Here is a 23,359-nt window from a genome sequence, read left to right as displayed (position 1 = left end):
ATATTATAAGCAAAACAGGAGAATCTGCACAGCATTCTGTTAACAAAAGCTTAAGAGTGGTGAACATGCTTTATTGACAGCAAAAAATGTACAAGATACCACTGTGCAGTCCAATTCGCGAAAATCCTGCGGTGGACAACAGCAGTGGCATACTACAATTGTATAGTTGAAAGAAACAATGCAAGTATATTTACAGTAGCGCTTCATGACTTTTGAAACATGACTCCATTTTGTAAGTTTGATGAGATGATTGTGCTTAAGTGTAACTTTATTACTTGGCATCCATTCCATGCCCGATACCAACAACATTTTACAAAGAAAAGTATGATGATCAGTCACAATTCAGTTTGCTTGCTTTGAATTTTAGCTCGGAATGAACAATGAACTAAAAATGGACATGATGGAAGTGCAGACTGTGTCAAGTTGTACTTTGGGAAGCCATAAGAGCCTTGTCTTTGGGAGTCTTTACTTCCTTTTGCATGATCACGGGAGACATACTGCTGGAATACAAAACATCTGTTCTCAACATTGAAACCTAGAACACCAAAAGGCTTTCAACATTTTGCTTGTGCAAAAGAGAGCGAGAGAAGGGGCAAAAAGACCGAAGGGAACCACTGCAATACAACAAGGCACAAGGAAAAGACAACGAAATTACAGAAAATGATGGAAACCCTTGACCATCTGTTCAATTTGTGTGCTTCAAACCCACACAAGCACAGCTTATTAACATGGCCTCACCGGAAACACAAAGGCAAACAATATGGTGAGACCGGCACATAGAGAACAGAATGCACCATTCCTGCAAGCACCCCACACAACGTTTTTGCCTGTGCTGTCACAAAGAAACCTATTCTCCTGGCTCGGGAGCAAACTGCACTGATACCTGGCCTGTCATTGTGTCCGTCACCATTGGTAATGTGAGAATGCCATGGTCCTCACCAACATTGGCTGCTGAGGCAGGATCCAGGGCCACTGTCACACAGCCCTGCTGTGCTTCGGACCCTTCTTGTCCTTCGGCAACCCCTCCAAGTGTCAGTCCTCCTGGCAAAGCGAACACCGTGTTCCCGCCTTCTGAGCTGATGGGAATCAGAAGCACCCTCTCCCCACCATCCGAGGTGGGAACCTTGAGCACAGCCGCATTGGCAAACCCTTCCTCACCCTCCATGTTCAAGCCTTCTTGACCCCCTGGTACCATCATGACAATGGGCATCTGGTCACCTTCACCGGTGGCAGGGGTCTCGGCATAGGCCATGCCTTCGGGCGTGATGGCTTGCTCTTGGCCCTCGGTGCCTTCGGCCATGGCCTCCGAAGCGGTCTCACCCTGTCCCACGTCGTATGTTTCTCGAGAGGTGCACAGATCACCAGAGCCCACGGACAGCAAAGGTGCCTCGGTGTTAAGAGCACCTACCACTTTCGTCTCGCTGCCCAGTTGTGCCGACGTTGTGGTCATGTCGCCGGATACCATGTACGACGATGTGTCCATCGTCATAATGCGAGCCAGAGACGATGCTGCACCGTCTCCGCCAGCAGCCAGCATGGCCATCTCCTCTGAGGTGACGGCTACTCCTTCCTGAGACTCTTCCGGATGGTGAACAATGGCGAAGTGGATCACTTCGCCGTTTTCAGACTCCACGGCCAGGTGCTCCAGGCCTTCCTGATTGGCAGCCATCAGCAGCTGTGCTGTTTGTTCGTTCATCTCGGCCTCCATGGCAGTGTCCTGGTGTTCGGGTGCTTGATGATGCATGGTGCCTTCCATCTGGTGTTCCTCTTGTTCTTGCTCCGCTTGTGCCTGCTCCTCAGGTTGTTCTTCGGCATGCATCATCTCTTCTGCAGCTGCATGCTCTTGCTGTTCAGGCTCCTGCTGTGGTGACCTGTCCTCTGCAGGCTCTCCGAGCTGTTGTATGACGAGCTCATCGCCCCCTTCCTGTTCGTTTGTTTCCATTCCCTCTTGCTGCAATGAGGACATCTGGTGCTGTTGGTCCGTAAGCTCCAGGTCGGCAGAGTCCATGGTCACGGATTCCATGCCTTGGAAGTCTGCCAGATCTCGTGGGTCCTGGCTAATGGTTGCTATGCCGTCGGCCGTGTTTATAGACACAGTCACCTGGCCTGGGCCTGTGGCTTCAGCTACAGCCCGGGCTAACTGCGTGGCCAAATCCTCTTGTGGATTTATTGCCACAGTTGTGGTGATACCGTCTTCTGTCGTGGCCACCAGCTGGCTTCCACCAAGATCCGCTGATGACAGCGTGCCATCTCCCGTGACCATGTTGATCACAGAATCATCAGCCACGAAGGCCTGCTCTTGGCCTTGTCTGCACAACCAAGAAAAGAAAAAAAAAAAAAAAAGGAGAGAACTATATCAATGATGCATGACTTATTTTGCCCTTAGCGGTCGGACAAATCTCAAGATGGAGACTAATACCCGATTTGAATGAATAATGAGGTGCAACCATGGTGTGAACAATGTCTTCACAACCATAGGCTGTCTCCTTTGCCTGCCTAAAGCTAAAGTGAACACTAATGAAAATTTGTTTGAATGTGTGCTAAGATTATTGTAAACAGCATAAAGGCATCAGGGAGCCCGTACGAGCAAATGACACAGCCTCTGCTTTGGTATATTCACTTTACAAAAGCCTATAACACTGAAACAGATCTGAGCGCATACAGAGAGTCCACTGCCGCGTAAGCCACAAGGAGCTTGTGAATGCAGCCAGCGGTGAACTTACCCTTGGTGGCCTGTGCAAATGTGAGCAGCAAACAAGTCCTCAGACTCGAAGCCGTTCAGGCAGCCGGCACAGATAAGCTGAATGAGCTCTCCTGCAGATTCCTCCTGGCTCTCCTGCGGGCTGACTTCAGTAAGAATGTGGCTACCTGCATAAACAAGATACCACAGGGCACTGAAGAGTTGGGTCATTACCACTAAAGCAAATAACACTATATACACAGCATTCATAGAAAAAATGACCTACGTGCCAAAAAGTAGAGATGGACGAATATTCAAGCACTTCGAATATTCGGACGAATCTTTCAGTATTCAAAATGAACGAATAGACGTATATTGAACCGCATGTGACCCATTTGATAAGGTGGTTTCACTGCAGCGTGGGGCTGCTATGCCGTGAAACCACCTATCCACTATCCAGGGGAAATCCACACTGCCCAATACTTCCAGAAAACCTATCGATTCCAAACTACAGCCCGTTTTACGGACGCCGCCATGTATGGGACGACGACTAAAGGAGCAGTGGCAGTGGTATGCGACCGCCGAGGCCACATAACCTCTGGAGCATCTGTCCACCCTTGCAAGATCACAGAAGCCGAAGAGCTGGCCATCGCACTTGCCATCCGCGAAGGCCTGCATGCAAACAAGCCGTTGACAATACTCACAGACTCCCAACAGGCCTGCAGGAACTTCCTGCAGGGCAGAATTGGTGTGCCTGCGGCACATGTCCTTGCACAAATACCAAGGGAAGGCAAGGACGACTACTACATACAGACCGTCATATGGATACCAGGCCACTCTGGCATCACGGGTAACCTGCACGCCGACCGGGCAGCTCGAGGCTTTGTACACAACCGAGCGCTCCTTACGTCGACTGCAGCGGACCTGGAGCCAGTTGACTTCCAGTATGCCACAATACTGAATTACCACAGAAGGCGACGCCTACGGTATCCACCACCTCATCAAAAGCTTGTGACGAAGGAGGCCACTGCATGGCGTAGACTCCAAACCAGAACCTACAAAACTTACACGCACTACACCGCATGCACCCCACATCTTACAGGGATGAATGCCCATGGTGCGGGGCCACACCAACCCTGTACCACATTACATGAGAGTGCACACTACACAACCTCGAACACCACAACATGAACACCTCATGTGAGCAATGGGAGGCACTGCTGTCCAGCCCGGCCCTCGACGACCAGATCAGGCTCGTTCAGAGAGCAGAGCGGATGGCAAGAGCCAGCGAAGCCCTGGACTAAGGGCCCCGACCATCAGCAAGGCCCCTACGGGGCAATCCACAGGAGCTTTGCCTGTACATAAATAAAGTTTGTCATCATGCCGCTTATATATGTGCTAAGTATAGCAAATTTTAAAATGTAACATATTTTAAAGCTTATAACTTGCGCCCTATTACAATTCAAATCCTGCCACTATTTGAATTTGCTTCCACTTTGAAACAAAAAAGTGAAATTTGCACATACCTATACAATTATTAAAATATTGTGCAAATTAGTTGGGTCATGACAAAAATGATAATTTTTCTCTATAATATGTGATATATACTATTCGAACTATTCGATTCGAAATTATTCAACAAAATCACTATTCGCTTTGAACCTTTTAATTTGATTATTCGCCCATCCCTAATTATCAGGCATGTGGTGGCATGAAACTGCATTAATTTTTGCCTCCTGAGGGTTCTTTTAATGTGCACAAGGCCTTTTGCACTCCTCTCTAATTGAACTGTAGCCCGAATCGAACACACAGCATCATGCTCAGCAGCCCAATGCCTTAGCCACAGAGCTACCATGGCAGGTACTCAAGTGGCATGATGCACAAGAACAACCTCAACCTACAAGCAAAATACCTTCACTCTGTTGAGCTTAGTGAAAACCATATCTTGCACAATATGCACAACGTGACGCCAACCTTTTTCTTGCAGTAGTACTTCGGGGTATGAAATCCTCGTACGTGTGTTAAATACCTCACAACAATGTCAATGCTTGTAAAATTCATATACAGAAGCAAAACCTTCCTATAACAAAGTTCAGTGAATAGCTAATATTACAACTGCTGTCTAACCTGACAACTGGCAGTAGGCAGCAGTGGACAGAAGCTGAAGCCTACTACTACTATATCAAGTTCCGCCATGTACAGATGAATGACCGCGAAAGACTGTTTCCTGCCAGATTTTCTTTAGCGATTTAATTGCTTTTTTCTAATGCAGCTGTAAATGCGAATCTAAAATTTATGGTCATTGACCACGCATAAGTAGCAGCAAAACAGGTCTTATTAGGGTTTCAACAGCGTGACAATAGAGTGCTGCAAACCTACGATTCAGGAGCAAGTCAACACTTTTGAAGAACAAAAGAGTGAATCTTTATACTAGTTATCTTAGCAACATCGCACAAAATTAGATGCTGAGCTGGCATGTTCGCAAAATCCTGATAAGCAAAATGATGAGCAAGGTCTGACTGTATCAATAAACATAATCATTCAAGCTTGCATGCTTACAAAATGCAACACATGCAGTGAAATTGCACAAGCTTGCCTATCTTGATTTGAGTGAGGGGGTTTAACATACCAAAGTGACGTGGAGCTAGTATGACGTATGGCACAAATTCGAGCACTGGCTGGATTATGACCAGCTGGAGTAATTTAATGCAGCCCCAAGGTGTGGTTTAAGGTGTTCTTGCATTCTGGCCCCGTCGCTATATCCGTAATGCTGAGTAGCAGAATCTCATAGTCAGCTTAGAGCAATTGTGCAGACATTTAGCTTCCTCCGTAACATTACCTTGAGTCAAGTCTGAACGTTGCATCCTGGCCAGCGCAGAGGGTTCTTCGTGAAGTCGCATGTGAGAGTCTAAAGCTTTCTTCTTGAAGAAGCCTGCAAATAGTGAACAAAAGGCATTAGACATCTGCAGATTCAGAAGTATTAGAGCAGAGTCGTAGCTCATAAAACGGGCTCATTATCACACCCATAATCATGGTGTAGCACAGGGGTCTCAAATTCACCTCAGCTAGCAGGCTGCAGTCGTAAAATTTAGCCCCGTAAGGGCCGGGACAGTGAAGAACGTAGGAGGGAAGAGGGGTGGGGGGTAGTTTGTACAAAATGTCAACGTTGCCATTTCAAAGTCCCTTCCAATATCTCATATATGGGTCATTTCTGAAGGAGGTTTGACGTCAGCACTCGAACAGCATATCGATACCACTCCCCCGAATGACTAAAATATGGAAGACTATTCTGAAATAGTTTTCGTTTCACGGTTATTTTTAACACATAGTGACTGCATGGGTGCCTCAGGAAAAAAAAAATGCTTGAGACTAGTAATGTCTGAGTATCCCATGAACCTACTTATCGAGGAAATAAAAAAAAAAAAAACATATTTGGGAAGAAGACATTCATGTGTGGGCCGGGCCGCATGTTTGAGACCCCTGGTGCAGCATTTAAAAGAGCGTTTTTTTATGCTGGCATCCAATAAGAGGTGGAGGTACTGATTTTAGTAAAGATTAGACATGTATAATTAATTCACTGTTACATTTTTTGTACTTTTCACTTGTTATGCTGTGGAGCTTGTCCAAGTAAACCAATGCTGCAACAAACATTCAATTCAGCAGCATTAAACATTGCTGAAGAATTTGCAAGTTTGGTAAGACTAGAGGGCACACTTACCTCTTCCACAGGTCAGGCACCTGAAGTCTGTGTCGCCACGATGCATACGTAAGTGATTGTAGAGCCCCACTTTTGTGGCCAGCTTGCGGTTGCAGCCCTGCCAAGGGCAAGGTGTTGGTGGCCTGCGTAACAAGGGAGATGGCACTCAATCACGACGACAACAGCACTTGTGCGGGTAGGAACGAAGTTTTCATTCACTAATTTCTAGGCTTGTGCAAATAGTAAATTTTAGGTTCGAAGCAAATTCAAAGCGAATAGTGATTTTGGTCGAATAATTTCGAATTGAATTCGAATAGTATATATCACATATTATAAAGAAAAACGAGCATATTTGTCATGATCCAACCAACCTGCACAACGTTTTTTTTAATAATGTAACAAGGCATGTGCAAATGTCATTCTTTCAGGTTCAAAAGAAGTGGAAGCAACATGAATAGTAGCAGGGTTTGGCTTTTGGTAGAATGCAAGTGATAACCTGTAAAATATGTTACGTTTTAAAATTTACTACACTTGGAGCATATAAGCCATTAGAACAAGTTTTTAAACTTAAAAAATGATGAATCGATGTGAGGGTAATATGTTCATTTAACCTTGAAGTGGCGCTTCGCGGCAGTGCAGATTTTCCCTGAAAAGGTGTATTCACGGTAGAGCACCCCTCTGCTGCAGTGAAACCATCTTTAGAAAAGATTACAACCCTAGCAAAAATGCCAATAGAATTTTCTATTGGTCTTATAGAAAAATCTTATTTGTTGTATAAGTGCTCAATCGGAGCTTTATAGGTCTTATTAGAATTCTATTGTCACCAATAGAGACCAATTAACAACATCTATTGTCACCGATAGGACCAATAATTTTTTATTTGTGCAATAGGAGACATCTATTGTCACCAATGGAACCAATAGGTATATGTTAGTACCAATAGGTGGCAGCTATTTGTCACTTATAGAACCAGTAGGCACCAATAGGCTTTAATAGGCGACGTCTATTTGTCACCTATAGAACCAATAAATAGCACCTATTTGTCATTATAGAACTAGAAGGTGTGAATCGCCACCAAAGTCACAGGGTTATGCATGGTATTAAAGGCCACCTATATGTATTTAATTCACTTACAGGGTCATGCAGTAGCGAATTCAGCCAAACGGCAGTTTTGATTTGTTCAGTATTTGAGCAAAGTGGCAGCCGTTTTACATAAGTGTTCCAAAATATCGCAGCCATATTTTTCATAAATCTCACCAAAATAATTACACAGACGCCTGTAGTGCAATTTCATTCTGTACTCAAGGTTATGGTTATGCAATATTTGTGGGATAAACCCGCAAAAAGACAGGTTTATACAGAAAGAGAAAGTTATCATAGTTGAAAAGGGAACGCCACAGTATAGGTAATATTTTAACTGGGGTACTCAATGTTCTTGTAAAGGCAGCAATTTGTACTCTGCTATCCTTGCATGGTGCAAACGGGGTGGGAAAATAAGCTGCTAATAAAATAAGCGAAGTCAGCATATAAGGTAGAAGTCGTCATTTCCTGCTTGAATGTGTGCACCTAATGTATACATAGTTGTTTTCAGCCGGTCTATTGCGATTCTTAATTAGTTAACCTCCCTGCCTTTCCTACATTCCTTCTCTCTCTCGACAGCACGCTATGGAAACAAACGCGAACAGTACGGCATCTACCAGCTCCGCTGGTCGCATTACTTTTCAAAACAGTTGTAGCCTGGCTGGTAATAAGACAAGTTATCCATGATACATTCACGAGACTAGCGTATTTTTATTGTCACCAAGCTAAGAGCGCGGAGAAAACAAATGTGAACAGCGCTGTTCGCGTTTCTTTTCGTCGCCTTGTAAGTAGTAGGTGGTAGGTTGTAAGTGCAAGCTCGCTCGAGTGCTTGCACTTCTTACGACGGTGAACATCGCGTTCGCTGCCGCAGGTTACTGTACCTGCGGGGTCACCCGTAATGCGCGTCATATAAAAACGAGAAAAACCTGAAGTTCAAAACATGCGGAAACACGATAACGATAACAAAATCACGAGCAACCAACGCCGAGCAACCAACGCCGAGCAACCAAAGTGATACAGGCTTGCCAAAAGAGCTCATTGAAGATAATAGCTGTCGCGTGAGGGCGCTGTATGTCTTCTATTTTCTTTTTCGTTTCGCAGCTGAAATTTCGGTTCGCTACGCTTTCCATAACCTTCCTCCCAATGTGTCAGCAGCTGAATATTTTCGAGGGGTTGAAAATAGAGCAAAATATTGCAATACAATAGCAAAAAATAAAATCTTGTTTTTGTGGTATGGCCACGGCACGAGCGCCAGCCAGCAAGCGAGCCGACTACAGCCAGCCACAGCCGCAGCGGGTGTTTTCGGTCGAGTCACGAGTGTGTGGTGCGGCATGTTCGTGGTCGAAGTCAGGCTTAGAAATGTTGTATGTTTGTGTCTATTGAAGGTTGCACGAAAACGCACGTGTGTAATCGCGACGACAATGCAAGGTCGTTCATGAGCGTCAAAGAAGTTAAACGTTTCAGCGCTAAAAGCGTCTCGGACTTCAGCAGTAAGTGGTACCGAGTGTGCTGACAGGATGCTGCTCGCAAAGGTGGTTGCTTCGGAGGGCATACCCTGCCGATGTTAGGTAAGTGAACTGTTTTTTATATATTTGCTAGTCAGTAAAAGTTGCTCTTGCTGTGCTACTAATTCGCGCATCTGCCAGCGTGCCCACCGGACAGCGAGGACAAGAGCGATAAATCAGTGTTCACTTACGGATCTTTGCAGATGTATTGAAATAATACCTCTAGCCACGTAAAATGATTGGCAGGGTTCTGTTTGGTGTCGCTGCATGTGCCCAGCTCTCACGGCCCTAGCATTGTAACTGGTATGGAATAAGTCTGAGAACTTGGCATAGTTTTTTTTTTTAAGTTAGCCCCTTCGTTTGTATTTATTCCGCTCCACAGTACAATAGTTTTGAACATCGTGTGGGCTGTTAGCATATACAGACGCTGGCATAGACGTACGTTATCGTTTTGCGCATTGTTTTCGCGATAATCTAAATGGACTAAAATATGTAATCATGCCTTCGTTCACCCTCAATAATACACTTATGGGAGAGGGAAGAAGTTTATTGGCAATAAAAATCCTGTGTGGCTGTCCCATCATCAATTACTAGTCATGCTGACTGAACCCCATTCTATGACACACATGGTTGCAGTATAGAGGCACTATATTTAAGAAGATTTCTGCGTGAAGTCCCGAAATTCACACGCTGCGATCGGTTTGGTGCTAGTGCTGTTTGGCCTTTCCCACAAGTGTCCGAAGTCCACACACGTGACTGCGGTTATGCTTCTGGATACAAGTATAATCGAATCTGCTGTACGAATTTGACATAAGATCCGTCCCTGTCATGTTAAGCTGTTACCTACAGCCAGCTCACCGGAATTTCCCTTATGCTGATTCTACAGTGTGTCGTATCTGCATATTTTTTTTTTATTCTAATGCTTCAGTTTTCTTTCAGTAGCGCATCTAAATATTTTCTTTCTTACTTCCTGGTATTTTAGTATTTTATGTTTGTTTCTTTTTTTCAGGCACTACCTAGAGAAGCGGTGCAGTGGCATATATTCGACAAGGAAGCACAGGATGCCTAGCTGGAATGCTTGTTGCGGGGAAGATCGCCGATGTGATGAAGTTATCCTGTAATAATGATAAATATAGCACATGCCTCCCTTCAAATAGAATTTGTTCATTTTATACAGGCGCTGCTATGTTGCAGTCCTCAAATGCCCATTATTTAGTATGCCAAAATTACGGGCTCCCAGCGGAGAAATAGGCCAATAGATTTCCAATCCACAAATACAGTACTAACGGTACTAATAGGCAAATAGAATGCCAATAGACAAATACACAATAGGCAAATAGAGTGCCAATAGACAAATACACCAATGAACAAATAGAGGTCCAATAGACCAGCATGCCACCTATAGACCCATATAATACCAATAGACCAATATGATACCAATTGACCAATATGTTCAATAATCCGATAGGCTATTGGTTTTTCTATGGGTGATTTTTGCTAGGGAACCTGACAGTGCGGATTTTCCCTGAAAAGGTGCATTCACGGCATAGCACAGCTGCATCGCAGTGAAACCACCTTTACAGGGGTTAACAAGCGGACTAATATACATTTATTCGTTCATTTCGAATGCTTCGAAATTTTCAATAATTTAAATTCGAAGCGAATTCGAATACTGTATTATTCGTTCGAATATTGGAAGTGCTCGAATATTCGCACAAGCCTACTAATTTCATGTACAACACCTACATGATGCAGACGGTGAAACGTACTAGAAGAAAAATAACAACACAAATAGTCTTGAGACCCCAAAGTGACATGCTGTCACTTGGAAATCCAAAAAAAGGCTAAAGTTCGGGGCAAGATGGAAGCTTGATGGGATGAGAAATTTGTCAACATGGGTGTTGAAGCATCGGCTCCAGTGACAACACCCCGTGTCGACGAATTTTTCGTGCTGTCACTTGGGTGCCACTGCCAAGTAATGTGCCGTCAAGGCCATGCATGTCGCAACCTTTGCCATTTGTGACACTGTAGTGGTGTGCTAGATACAACACGCCATGTGTTTGGTGGATGGAGAATGCGCCAGTACCATGAAAATTCCTTGAGGTATGGTAGGGTAAATGGGTCATCTTGGTTTTAGCTTTATACCTCAGGAACTGTTCCATATCTTATTTTGAAATTTTGCTTGTTCAATAAGAAAGCTGTTGGCCTTCACTTTGTTTAATTTTCACCCCGTAGCTTTTCTTACCTTTCTGCACTTGAGTGCCAAATTTTAGACTGGGGTGTACAATGAAATGTAACTTCTCTCAGAAACAAGGAGCATGACCGTGAAATTTTGCATGCTAATTCCACATAGTCATAGCATTAATTCCTAGCTAAAAGAATGAATTGCTATATTTATCTCACAAGAAAAAAAATATTGTCCTCACTTGTCACGTTCCTTAAGAGGGACTTTCCAATTAATAGCTTTTTTTTCTTAATTAGAGCTCACACAGCTTTTCAGAAGTTTAGGTTCAGACTACTCAGAAGGGATTCAAGTATAACCTGAGAACTTTCATTGTAATCGGTCAGATAGTTTTCCAGAAAAGGTACATCAAGTCTGGATAATTTTCAATAAACTGCTCGTGAGAAAAATGCACTTTTACTTTCAAAAACACGCACGGAAAGTGCTCGCAAGATAAAGCAATGACTACCCTACAAAAGCATCCCTAGTGGGACAATTTGCAATCAAAGCTAATGAATATGGCAGGAAATGAATATATTTAGTCAATCTAGCCATATTTGTTACATAAAAAAATACACACACGCAGAAACAATGATGGGAAAACAACATGTCAAAAAGCCTTACAACGGTCGGGAAGTGCGGCTTTCGGCGCCATTTTTATATGGCTTCGAGCGCTCTATGCACTTGCCAATGCACGGTTTCGATCCTCAGAGTGTGCATTATTTTTTACTACTGAAATTGAAAAATTGCCTTTGTAGTGAATTACCCTACCATACCCCCGGTCAAGCACTTTAGCAAGTGTAGGTCTAAGAAAACAATGTTCCTTGTCAGAAATACTATCTTCAATTTCTAAAGCATTCCTCCATTTAACACTCCACTACAGAGCAACAAAGTGAACGACAGTGCTACCTGTAAAATGACATGGTCACCAACACTTCTGTGATACTTCAAGAGCATTCATGACTGTATATTATGTAGCAGCATGCTGTCAACGTGTAGCCAAAATGCACTGAAGCAGAGGTGTGTTTATAAGGCAACTCCTGCTTCAAGGATATTGAAACATAGTGTCTCCTTTGCATGGAGGGTCGTACTGTCGGCTGTTTTTTGGAGTTCAGCCATGAGTTTAACATTAGTCCTGGACGAATATTCAATATTCGAGCCCTTCGAATATTCAAACAAATATTACAGTATTCGAATTCACTTCGATGCGAATCTAATATTTCCAAATTTCGAAGCAATCAAAACGAACGAATATAACTATTTCCTCCCTGCAAAGGTGGTTTCAATGCAGCGTGGCACCGCTGTGCCATCAAAACCACATATTTGGAAAAATCCGCACTGCCACAAGGCCACACATCAAGGTTAAACACACATATTAGCTGCACCCCTATTAATCTTTTTTTAAAGTTTAAAAGCATACTATGTGGGCTTATAATAGGCTAAGCATAGCAAATTTCAAATATTTCACCACCATATTTTTACATATTTTAAAACCTGTAACTAGTACCCTACTACTATTCAAATCATGACACTATTTGAATTTGCTTAGACTTCAATTCAAACTGAACAAAGTGACATTTGCGGAAGCCTAATTATAATTCTTAAAAACATTGTGCAAGTAAGTTAGTTGGGTCATGATAAAAATGCCAATTTTATTTTATAATGTGTGATACATACTATTCGAACTACAAGATTAGAACTTATTCAACCAAATCACTATACAGTAAAAGCTCGTTAATTTGGATTTCATGGGACCGGAAAAAATTACCGAATCAACCGAATGCCGTATTATCGCAAGTATCAAGAAAACAATAAAGAAATGTCTGTTACACCTATACACTTTCATTTTCTTGATGAATACGTAAATCCTGTACTTATTTTGCACAAGAGCAGTGTAAAAGCCGCAATTTTCATCATCCTGTGGCTTTGTTCACTGTGCGACTACGGTGCAAGACTCCAGTGTTTATTTAGCCTGAAACGTGCTCTGCACCCCTCCCTTATTACGTACCGGCACCACCACATGCACCTAACGATAGTTCTGTCGCATGTAAAATGGCCATCACGATGTATAGTAAGCGAGTTTTATACCCCTGTCACACGGCCACCACCGAACTCCGTTCTATCTTCGTTCCGCATTGAACTCCTTAATGGAGCTTAACCAGAATGGAGTTGTGGTTGTGCTACACGGCTCGGTGCAAGCTTTCGACGGTTGCCGCATGGGGCAGAAACAGCGCTGCTGCGCTCGTCGAAACGTCCAATTTTTTGCCTGTGCAGTCGCCTTTAAAGCAACAAAAACGTGTTTTTGTGTGTTGATGAAGTGCTCGGAATCACCATTGCTGTCACAGTGCTTGTGCGTGCGCCTCACACGTGCAGAAACAAATATGGCGCGACGCTTCACAGCGGCGGCTTGGCGAGGCGTTGGTGTGGAGAGTACAAACGCTGATGTCCAAAAAAATACAACTAAAACTTACACTACGGGGCGTGAAATGCTACGCAAAAGAAGAGCATAGTTTTTAAAATTATATTTGAGCTCATTAGGACGATTTTGCTAGTGCGGTTTTCAGCGTAGCAGTAGCTGGCTGGGAACAAGAGTACTCCATCGAGCCGAAATGGTCATTACCGAACTCCCTCCACCAAAAGCTCCATTTAGCTTCCTCAGCGAAATGGTGACCGTGTGACATGAACTCCATCTCCCTCGAGGAAAAGACGAGGGAGTTAAACGGAGTTTACGGGTGCCCGTGTGACAGCGGTATTATTTCAGCATGCGGACCACGACTGAAAGCTCTTCATCGACAACAGCTTCCGTCACGTTTGACTTCTGTAATATTGCACGCGCATTGCAATGTTAAAACAAAGCTGCTGAGTGGAGGATCTACATGTGGAGAGAACCATGGTCACTAACCGAACAAGATAGCCATGCGGACAGTGCCGCCTCATTTCTGCTGTCTGCGAATGCCGTTTTCACTCATTAGCGTCACACAATTGCAGTGCTTTGCGCTTGGCGCGCTCCGCAGATTGTCTGAACTAACTAAGTTGCGCCAAGAGTGACCGAATTGATGAGGGTTTGACGCCGTTAAACAATGCACAGCTGGCCAGGACCATTGAACACGTCTGAATTATCTGATTTTCCAAATTAACAAAGGTTGAATTAACGAGCTTTCACTGTATTCACTCTGAATCTCAAATTTGCTATTCGTCCAACCCTATTTATCTTGACATCTGTCTGAGTGAATACGAGATTAAATTGCCGTGAGCTATAAAAACAGAGGGGAGAAAAAAAAAAGAAGCCAGGGCAGCACTCACGCGTGAACTTCCATATGAGCCATGAGCTGCTCCCTTGGAGAAAGCGGCGGTGGCACTTGTGGCATTCGTGCACGATGCTGTGCAAAGACAGGTGACTCCAAAGGGCCTGGGAGTTGGCCATCTTGGAGCCGCATATCTGGAAACAATGGGCACACATAAGCAAACTGGTGCATGCTTCAAAACAACACTGATCTTCTGGCAACAGTTATGACTACAACAAAGGCACAATAGGTGGCAAAACTGTGAGCAGGGGCAACAATCAGTACTTAGCAATTAACTATGAAACACTGACAAGGTTCATCAAGGTTTCATCAAAGAAGGAAGTCTCTCATGTGAAAATTACGCATCACAGGCCATTAGGGAATGGCAGAGTGAAAAGGAAAGCCACATTATTGTTTCAGTTGAACATGCACATTCAAAATGGGTGTTCTCCTAACTGAACAATGAGCTAAATAAATTTGTGCCAGCTGGCGGCTGTGGTGTACGCTTTGATAAGGCACCAAGCACGAGATAGACTAAAATGAGAAACCCACCACACAATCTTGCCATTTCACTTTACCTGCTATCGCCCCATGTCCAAGTTGAACAAGACATGACTACATAAAGCATGTCTGGCAAAACAGATATACTGATAACGGTCATGAAGTGACTGGAACTAGTAAAAATATATAGTAGCGACTCAAGTGATAAAAGAAGGCAGTGATTGAAAAAAAAAAAAGTCACACTGTTGTCGTGAGGGGCGAAGCAATGATGTGATAGCAACAAATTGGAATCTCATACGAAGTAAGGCTAGCAGAAATGATACGACATCGCGTAACTCAACAAAACGCTGATTCAGGGAATACGGCCGTCCAGGGCCGGAGTGGTTTTTGTGCTGTCAGTCCTCTAAATGTGAAGCGTTGAGAGCTCAGCAAATTTACAAGCTGTTCTCTGATGTCTGTTGAGATAGCACTGCGCAAGCTCTCACGACCATGCCCTTATGAGAGAAGTTCGCAGCTGCTGCTTGAGCGATCCCCTCCCCTCCACTGACGCTCCTTCGCCTGGCGAAAGTGTTATGCATGCACCCTCCATGCGACGAAGGTGGCTGGCTGTTTCATCTTGGCTTCAGCCGCATTTGTCCACAGCGTTTGTGTGCTTTTACTCGCGCGTAGAACATACAGTGCACAGGGCGATGTTATCCATTTGGAGTTCATATGGTGCATGACGGCGACAGCAAAAACACACCAAGATCACACTAAAAGAACAGAAATCTCGCGCAGCATTTTGCGGAAATGAGATTGACGAGTGGAAGACTAGTTAAACCAAAGCTTATGGCACAAAACATGAGCACAGTGATACCTCCGTTTACTGGGAGCGAAAAGGGACCCACCTCGCAGATATTGGCAAGCTCTGGGTGTACACTTTGGATGTGGTTACGACGAGGCCCTGGCTGGACGAAGAGCAGACCACAATGCTGGCACTGGTACTGGTGACTTTCGGTCTCCATGTGTTTTCACAAAAAGTTGCAAACAGGCCAAACCAGCTGTGGCACACTCGGCACCGGTAGTTACGTGGCTCCGAGCGGTTGTACTTCTCCTGAACGCCGCACAGAGTGTTCAAAGTGAATCGAGGGAGCCTAAGAAAGCACTCCAGAGCACTGCTTTATCATACACAGCTTTCAAGTCACTGCGCATTAAGCATGCAGTGGCCTCCGCAAAACTTTCAGTGTACTAGTGCTAAACAAGCATTTGTGGAAGCCAAGGCTGTTATACTCCCACAACATGAGTGAGCTTACTGTGGTGCCAATGACAGCTGTTCTATATTGTTGACTTTCATCCTAACTCGCAATACAGTTAAAGCTCGATGCAACGAAATCAATTTTATGAACTCACAATCTAATGAAGAAATTTCCATTCCCGGGGGGTACCCATAGGATTCAATGTTGTCATCAAATCTAATTACCAAAGCTATCATGGCACTAAACCTGATTTAACAAAGTTTTGCCGGAATAAGTTAGTAAAAAATGAAGCGATTTGCTTCGAATTTTGCGAGAGACGTCTTTTTTTTGTTTTTATGAGGGGGGACAGTGCGGTGTAACGCCATCGCGTTGAAACATCTTGCCACCTTAGTCACGGCCCTAGTTTTATTTTGATGAGGCTGCACATCGCGTCCCTTCACAGAACAAATAACTTAACTATCAGTGGCGCTTTTTATACCAAATGGCGCTAAGGGCTGTGTTGGTTTGCTGTCCCTGTAAATGCTCCCACAGGAGCACGGTGGTTGCTTTCGTCATTTAGTGGTTTGTGCGAGAGATGGCACTAATCGTCTTTTTCAACTTTCTTGCTCATAATGCCCGCACAATCACTGCATTCGTTCTCCCCATGTCAGCAGCTTGTCATAGCTTTACATGACCGTCTACTCCGCCTGTATCGCCAAGACATGGGAGGCTCCACGTCCGAACTATTCTCGCAAACTTTTTGTACACACAGGAGTGTGTTAGTGGCAATAAATGCTGCGGTACTTCTCGGCTGTCGCTACGTTACAATTTGAGAACTTGAAGGACTGAAAAATCCCTTTCTCCCATCATAAACACTCCTGATTTATCGAAATAATTCAAGCACGGTCATGACCTTGTTAAATCGAGTTTAAACTGTGTTAGACATTCATCTTTCCAGAAAATCATTCTTGGCAGTCAGCATTGCCTCACCTACAAAACGATACATATCAATTGAAAAGTTATAAATAGAGCTGTGTAAATAGCAAAATTTTGGGTGCGAAAGCGAATTCGAATGATAAAGATTGAGTGCGAATTGAATCAAATAATTTTCAGATATTTCTCAATATTTTTCGAATACTTCAAAGCGAAATCACAGAAAAAAGCTGCAGATGATTCCTAAGTACAGTATAACCTCGTTACAACGGATCTGCTTACAACAGACATTTGGACACTACAGACCAATTTGCAGCGTTATGCGAACCTCCCTATCTGTTCAATTGATTGAGCTTCGTTTACAACGAATTCTGGTACAACGGACATTCGGATATAATTGACTAAAATGTGAAGCCAGCAAGGTGGTCAAGACCCCTTTACAGCGGACTTTTCTACCACGGATATTCCAAATTCAATAACTTCCGACTTCAAACATCACTTGGCATACTTTCGAGAAGGGAACAGCGTGCCGGATATCGACGTACTGATTTAAGAACAAAGTCTCCGGTCTGTCAATGATCAGTTATGCCTAGCTGCGGCAACAAAAAATCAGCGCGCAGCGTGCTTGGTCTTGTGTTTTGGGGTGCCGACGCGCGAAATTGCTAGCCGCTGCTACCGCTGCACAGTGAGCTCGGCAGGGGGTTACACTGCTGAAGCATAAATGCCCATCCGCGGTTCCGAGGAGCCAGCGGGCGATGTGATTGTGACGGAGCACATTGTGGCTTCTTCGCTGTTCTTGCCCGCAAAGTTCGGATTCGTCTCGTACATGGGCACCGTGAGTGTAGTTAGGCCTAGCCACGACTTCTAGCAGAAAGCTCGGTTGCGATGTGCATGGCCGAAGTGCCTGACGTTTCAAGATACGTCATGCTCGATCACGAGTACAAAGAGTTGTCACCGGATGGTCTTCGTCACGAGGTACGAAGTGCTGATGAGCAGAACCCCTAACCGCGGGTGCGACGAGTCCAAGACGCGCGACTGCGATGTTCGTGACAAGTGCGGCGCAATATCGTAATCTGACAATTGAGTTTTCGCTTGAAGCTGCCAAAGTAAAGCATAATTATATTCTAAATGATCATCGACCCATGAACAGAGAACGAGTGCGAACGCGTCACTAAGTAGCGCTATTTTCGATAACCGTGACCTAGCAACGCACACGACGCTCTCCCAGAGCGAGCATCGGTCCAATGGCGAGACGTGCTGGAGTAACAAGGCAGAAGCAGCCAATTGGAGGCCTCAAAACGAACGTCAGACGTTTGCTTTTTGTACGCTTGCTTGTGAATGGAGGAGCTAGCTGAAGCGGGGAATTTGAATACAGAGAAATGCTCTTTCCGACGAGCCCAGAATGGCAGCGACCGGTTGCCCCGTTGCGGAGCTATAATTTTTTGAAAAATGCTGTTCTGCTTTTTTTTTGCGATTTCTGAATTAATTTTTGCCACCTTGGCAGGCGCAACAAATTTTTTACAGCACTTCTATGTAGCTTCCGTTCTTTGACCGTGTTTTGACTCTTAATTCTCTTCGGTTATAACAGACCCATTCAGCGTTTACATAAAAGTCTGTTGTAACAGTACTTGGATTTTACATACTCCCTTTACGACAGACCAAAATCCTCTTCACTGTGAAGGTCTGTTGTAATGAGGTTATACTGTATGTGCTTACGAGACAGGAACAATTACAAGTCACAAACACGGTCAAAGAACAGATTTATTCCAAAGGGGGAATGCGGCTTTGCATCGTGAAAAATAACAAAAAAATTGACTTTCGAAAATCGCATTTTCAGTTTCTGTAGCCCTTTTTCTGATTCCAAAATATCGTCACTCTTTTTTTGTAAACTACGTAGAAGTGTGGTAAAAAATTTGCTGTGCTTGCCGATGTAGCGAGAATTATTGCGGAAATCGCAAAAAAAAAAAAAAATGCTGCGTTAAAAAGAATATTATAGCTCCGCAACGGCGCAACCGGGCATCACCATCTTGAGTTCGTCGGAAAGAGCATTTCTCAGTCTTAAAATTTCCCGCTTCAGCTCGGACCTCCATTCATAAAAAAAAAGCAAACAAAAAGCAAATATTTGAAGTTTGTTTCGAGGCCTTCGACTGAGTACCACATCGAGTACCGCGGTCACGCACATCGCGACCGAGCTTACTGCTCAGAGTCATGGCTAGGCCTAACTCCGCTCTCGGCGCCGATGTACGAGACGAATTCGAACTTTGTGGGCAAAAACATTGCGACAGCGGACGTGCGAAAGCGAAGAAGCTGCAATGTGTTTCGTCACAAGCAACGAATCGCATCACCGGCTGGCTCCTCGAAACCGTGGATGGGCATTTTACGCATCGGCATCGTGAGCTGCATAGCCACCGCGGCCGCCGCGGGATGCTGCCATGTGCCTGTGCATGCGCTCGCAATCACGCTGCAAGTAGGCTGCACATTCGAAAGAAAAAAAAAGAAAGCGTTCAAGGTCATGAAGCGTGCCGACAAACGGACGTACATTCTTGCCCACCTTGTTATCCCTCCCCTGCTTAGCTTTGAGTGCACTCGCTGGCACGAAAAGAGAGCAAAAGCACTAATAATAAAGTGTGCGACAAATCCCTGAACTCAACTCGTACTTGTAGGATTCTAAAAATCTTTGCGGCAGTCGATTTGTAAGGCAATAAACTCCTAGAATGAAGCCATTCGATGATTGCTTGGCAAAGTGTGCAGGGCCTCTTTAAGGGGGGAACGCTTTTCAAAAGCCTTTTTAGGAAATTTAACCTACATTTCTCGTGGTTTAGTTGTGCAGCGACTAGAATTATTATCACTGACCACAGGGCCATTGATTCGACCCGCATAACCATGAGCAAACTGGGTGTGAGGGTAGGTCAATTGAAAAGCTCTATAGTTCCTGGCTAGACTATTGCCAATGGGATTACTATTTTTGCTTTAGAATGTCTCACCTGCACTCGCATGTACTTGTTGGCGTGCTCAGCACTGAGGAAATGGTCCTGAAGGTGCTCGTTGTCGTCGAAGACCATGTCGCACATGGAGCAGAAGCTGTCAGACTTCTGGTTGTGGCGCAGTGAGTGGCGCTGGAATGCATTGGGGCACGTGAAGGTCTGGCTGCAGGCTGTCACAATGCACTGGAAGCGTTTCTCGAGACGGTGCAGGTTGTGCATGTGCAGGTAGTACAGAGCATAACTCTTGATCACAGCATCACACACGTGGCAGTAGTGGCCCACCTGCAAACCGCATGAGAAATAAACACCGGCTTCCAAACCAATGTCTAAACAAAGGGAGGAGAACACATTCAGCCACAAAATGATTTGACCCCAACCACAGGTAGCATGCTTCACTATTAAATTCATGTTTTGTACCTAGTACGGCCACAAGAATTGGATTCAATGCACAGTGGGCGAATTAAAGTGTTTAAATACTATGAAGTAATCTTCATGGGAATGCTGACTATTCGCATGAAACACAAAATCAAATATACTGAATTTATCATTAGAAGTTTGAGTATCTGCAAACACCTGGTTCAAGTTAGAGTTATATTAGATACGTGGCTTATGTTGCTAAACACTACTAAAACGCTGCTAGTTTCTTTTACCCACAGAAGGAATCTCCCTCCACCACAGTAAGTCCTGTGCAACGCTGCAATTTCTCCTGTCAATTCATGCAAGTACCTCGGCATCACTATCTCCAGTGATCTTTCCTGGTCCTCTCACATCACAAGCATCATTAACGAAACTAACCGCACATTAGGATACTTCGAAGGCACTTGCACCTTGCTCCCCATCCGTGAAACTGTTAGCTTATCAAACATGCATCCGGCCCAAGTTAGAATACGCATGCTCTGCTTGGGACCCACATCAAACTAACCTTACTAAAGCACTTGAAGCAGTACAAAACCGCGCAGCTCGCTACATCTATTCAGATTATTCTTTCCACAGTAGTGTGACAAAACTAAAATCTAAGTTGTGCCTTTTTCACGAGTTTACCATTCCTCTCCTAGCACTTCATTAATCTTGCCTGCTCATCGTCCGTCCTGCCGCACGAATCACACCAAAGCGGTCTAACCCCCACCGGCACAGACCGCTGCACACCTACGCTCCTTCTTTGTAAGCACAGCAAAAGACTGGAATGCATACCAGAGATACTGTGCTCCAATCCAACCCGCAAGCCTTCAAGTTGTTCATCGAATCATTGTCACTACATACAGCCCATCCCTCATGTAAAACCCCAAGCTGGGGTATTTGAGGTATTAATAAATAAATAAAATAAATAAATATGATATTGGAACAGAACTTTATTTAAGATAAGGGCCAATTAACCCTTTGTATCCCATGGCCAATCAAGCTGCGCAAGTAAATATTTTTTGCGTATATGCAATTACAATACATACGAAAGTGGGAATAAACCAAAACATCGGAAGTTTTAGCTTTTGTTCTACAAGAAAACAAGTGTCCACATATGTGGACGCTGGGAACACCCGTTACACTGGGTCCATAATCCTTCATCATACATGGGAACTTTGCTTGCCGACGGCTCTGTTCCAACACAATAATCACTGTCATCATTCCTACTTACCATAATCAACGCCATCATCAGTCCAACGCGTTCATCATCATCATCATTATTATTATTATTATTATTATTATCATAAAGGGTCACGTGGCCGATGGCTAACGGCTCTGATTCAACGCCTTCATCATCACCATCATTATCACCATTCAAGGCCCATCTGCTTGCCCACCGCTCTACTTCAACGTGTTCGTCATCATCTTTATCGTGGTTGATCATCATTACCAGTGCGTTCATGGTTACGTTCAAACTGAATGCTTTCATCATCAGCAGTAGCATTTTTCATAAGGCATTTGCTTGTTGATCGCTCTACTTCAGCGTGCTAATTACCGGTGCCCTCCAAATCGGATCATTCGCTTCTGCTAGTCAGCTCGAAAATTATGGCATGTATGTCTTCATCACTTAATCCACGTCCAGAATAAAGCAAATAACTTCTAAATAACTTCTACAAGGCGTGTTTAGCTACATCACTGATAATGTTTTGGGTAGAGCCGCACGGCAACGAAGCGGGTCTTACTACCATGAGGCGTTCTATCAGCTTTTTACACGAACTCCGTATGCCTGGTGTCCACAAACGTGGACGCCGCAGCGACAACTCAACTTGCAAAACTTTGGTCGCTCACAGTGCAACAAAAGTCACACAAAGACAAGATAAACCCTTCCTTTTCTCGAATAAATCTCAATAATATAAAAACTCTTACGAATTTAGAGTGAACCTATAAAAAATATGTAGGCGTACACATCTACAGGCGACTTGTGAAGAACGCCATTGTTCTGTGCGCAGTTACCGCTGTTTGTGCACAGAAGTGGACACATATAGATGTTTTTATGAAATTCTGAAGTAACGGCAACATTTCAAATAGATTTTTAAGGCAAATCGTTGGCTAGCCTGATCCCACTTCACTGATATGTTTTGTCCACATATGTGGACGCTGGGATACAAAGGGTTAACTGCCAGGATAATTAATGAAAATTAATTGATTAAGTTCATTGAAAGATTGTGAGCAGCTGGGATCGTTGCGGCACCCGGCAGAGCAGATCTCAACCACGCACATCTTTATACGTGGCCTCTGAGATCTGTTTTCGTTGCATGCGAAACAGAAAGTTAACCCAAGAAATACACCAGGGCACACTAATGCCAATGTACGAGTGCCATTACCAGACATGAAAGTCATGAATTAGGGTTGCCTCTAAATTTTTTCTGAACTAGTAGTCCCTTGTATGAACCTTCACTAACGTGTATCCTCTCCTGCAGAGGCATGAGGAGGCCTGCAGTGTTTGTAAATAAGGGTGAACAACAAATTGCACCTTAGTGGGAAAGCCTAACTCCAGGAGTTTGGCATCTGAAGGGATGTCAGCCGAGCTGAGGCTGCCACCTGCGGCAGTGTTTTTCCCATCGTCTGCGGCCCCTTCCTCTGGGTTCTTCTTGGATGCCTCGGCCAACAGGGTGGCGGAGCCTTCGCTCCCGGTGGCCTCCTGAGTGGGTGCTGTTGTGTCCTCCTCGGAGCCAGGCTGCTGCGTGATACTTTCTACTGCTCGCTGCTGAGTCAGCTCTGTCTCGCTGTTGTTCTCTACCATGGGCATATGTACAGGTTGTCTGCAGGCAACAAGACATGTCATTCAATAAAAAGCCAGG

The 23,359-nt window shown here is 44.4% G+C and overlaps 1 protein-coding gene across 1 annotated transcript; it reads right to left on the bottom strand.

Moving 5' to 3' along the window:
- Nucleotides 1–250: 250 nt before the first annotated feature.
- On the bottom strand, nt 251–23,302 carry LOC119376192 (zinc finger and BTB domain-containing protein 17-like). Its single transcript, XM_037646122.2, is given in 10 exon segments — nt 251–2,309; nt 2,724–2,868; nt 5,520–5,612; nt 6,399–6,520; nt 14,487–14,523; nt 14,526–14,622; nt 15,856–15,978; nt 15,981–16,061; nt 20,100–20,381; nt 23,032–23,302. Coding segments are annotated over 10 exon segments (2,712 nt in total). The 5' UTR covers nt 23,302; the 3' UTR covers nt 251–847.
- Between the last annotated feature and the right edge of the window lie 57 nt (nt 23,303–23,359).

Source organism: Rhipicephalus sanguineus, unplaced genomic scaffold, assembly GCF_013339695.2.
Source record: "Rhipicephalus sanguineus isolate Rsan-2018 unplaced genomic scaffold, BIME_Rsan_1.4 Seq1119, whole genome shotgun sequence".
In the NCBI taxonomy this organism is placed as follows: Eukaryota; Metazoa; Arthropoda; class Arachnida; order Ixodida; family Ixodidae; genus Rhipicephalus; species Rhipicephalus sanguineus.
Note: the sequence above shows the minus strand (reverse complement) of the source record. Positions and strands in the feature narration are given on the sequence as shown.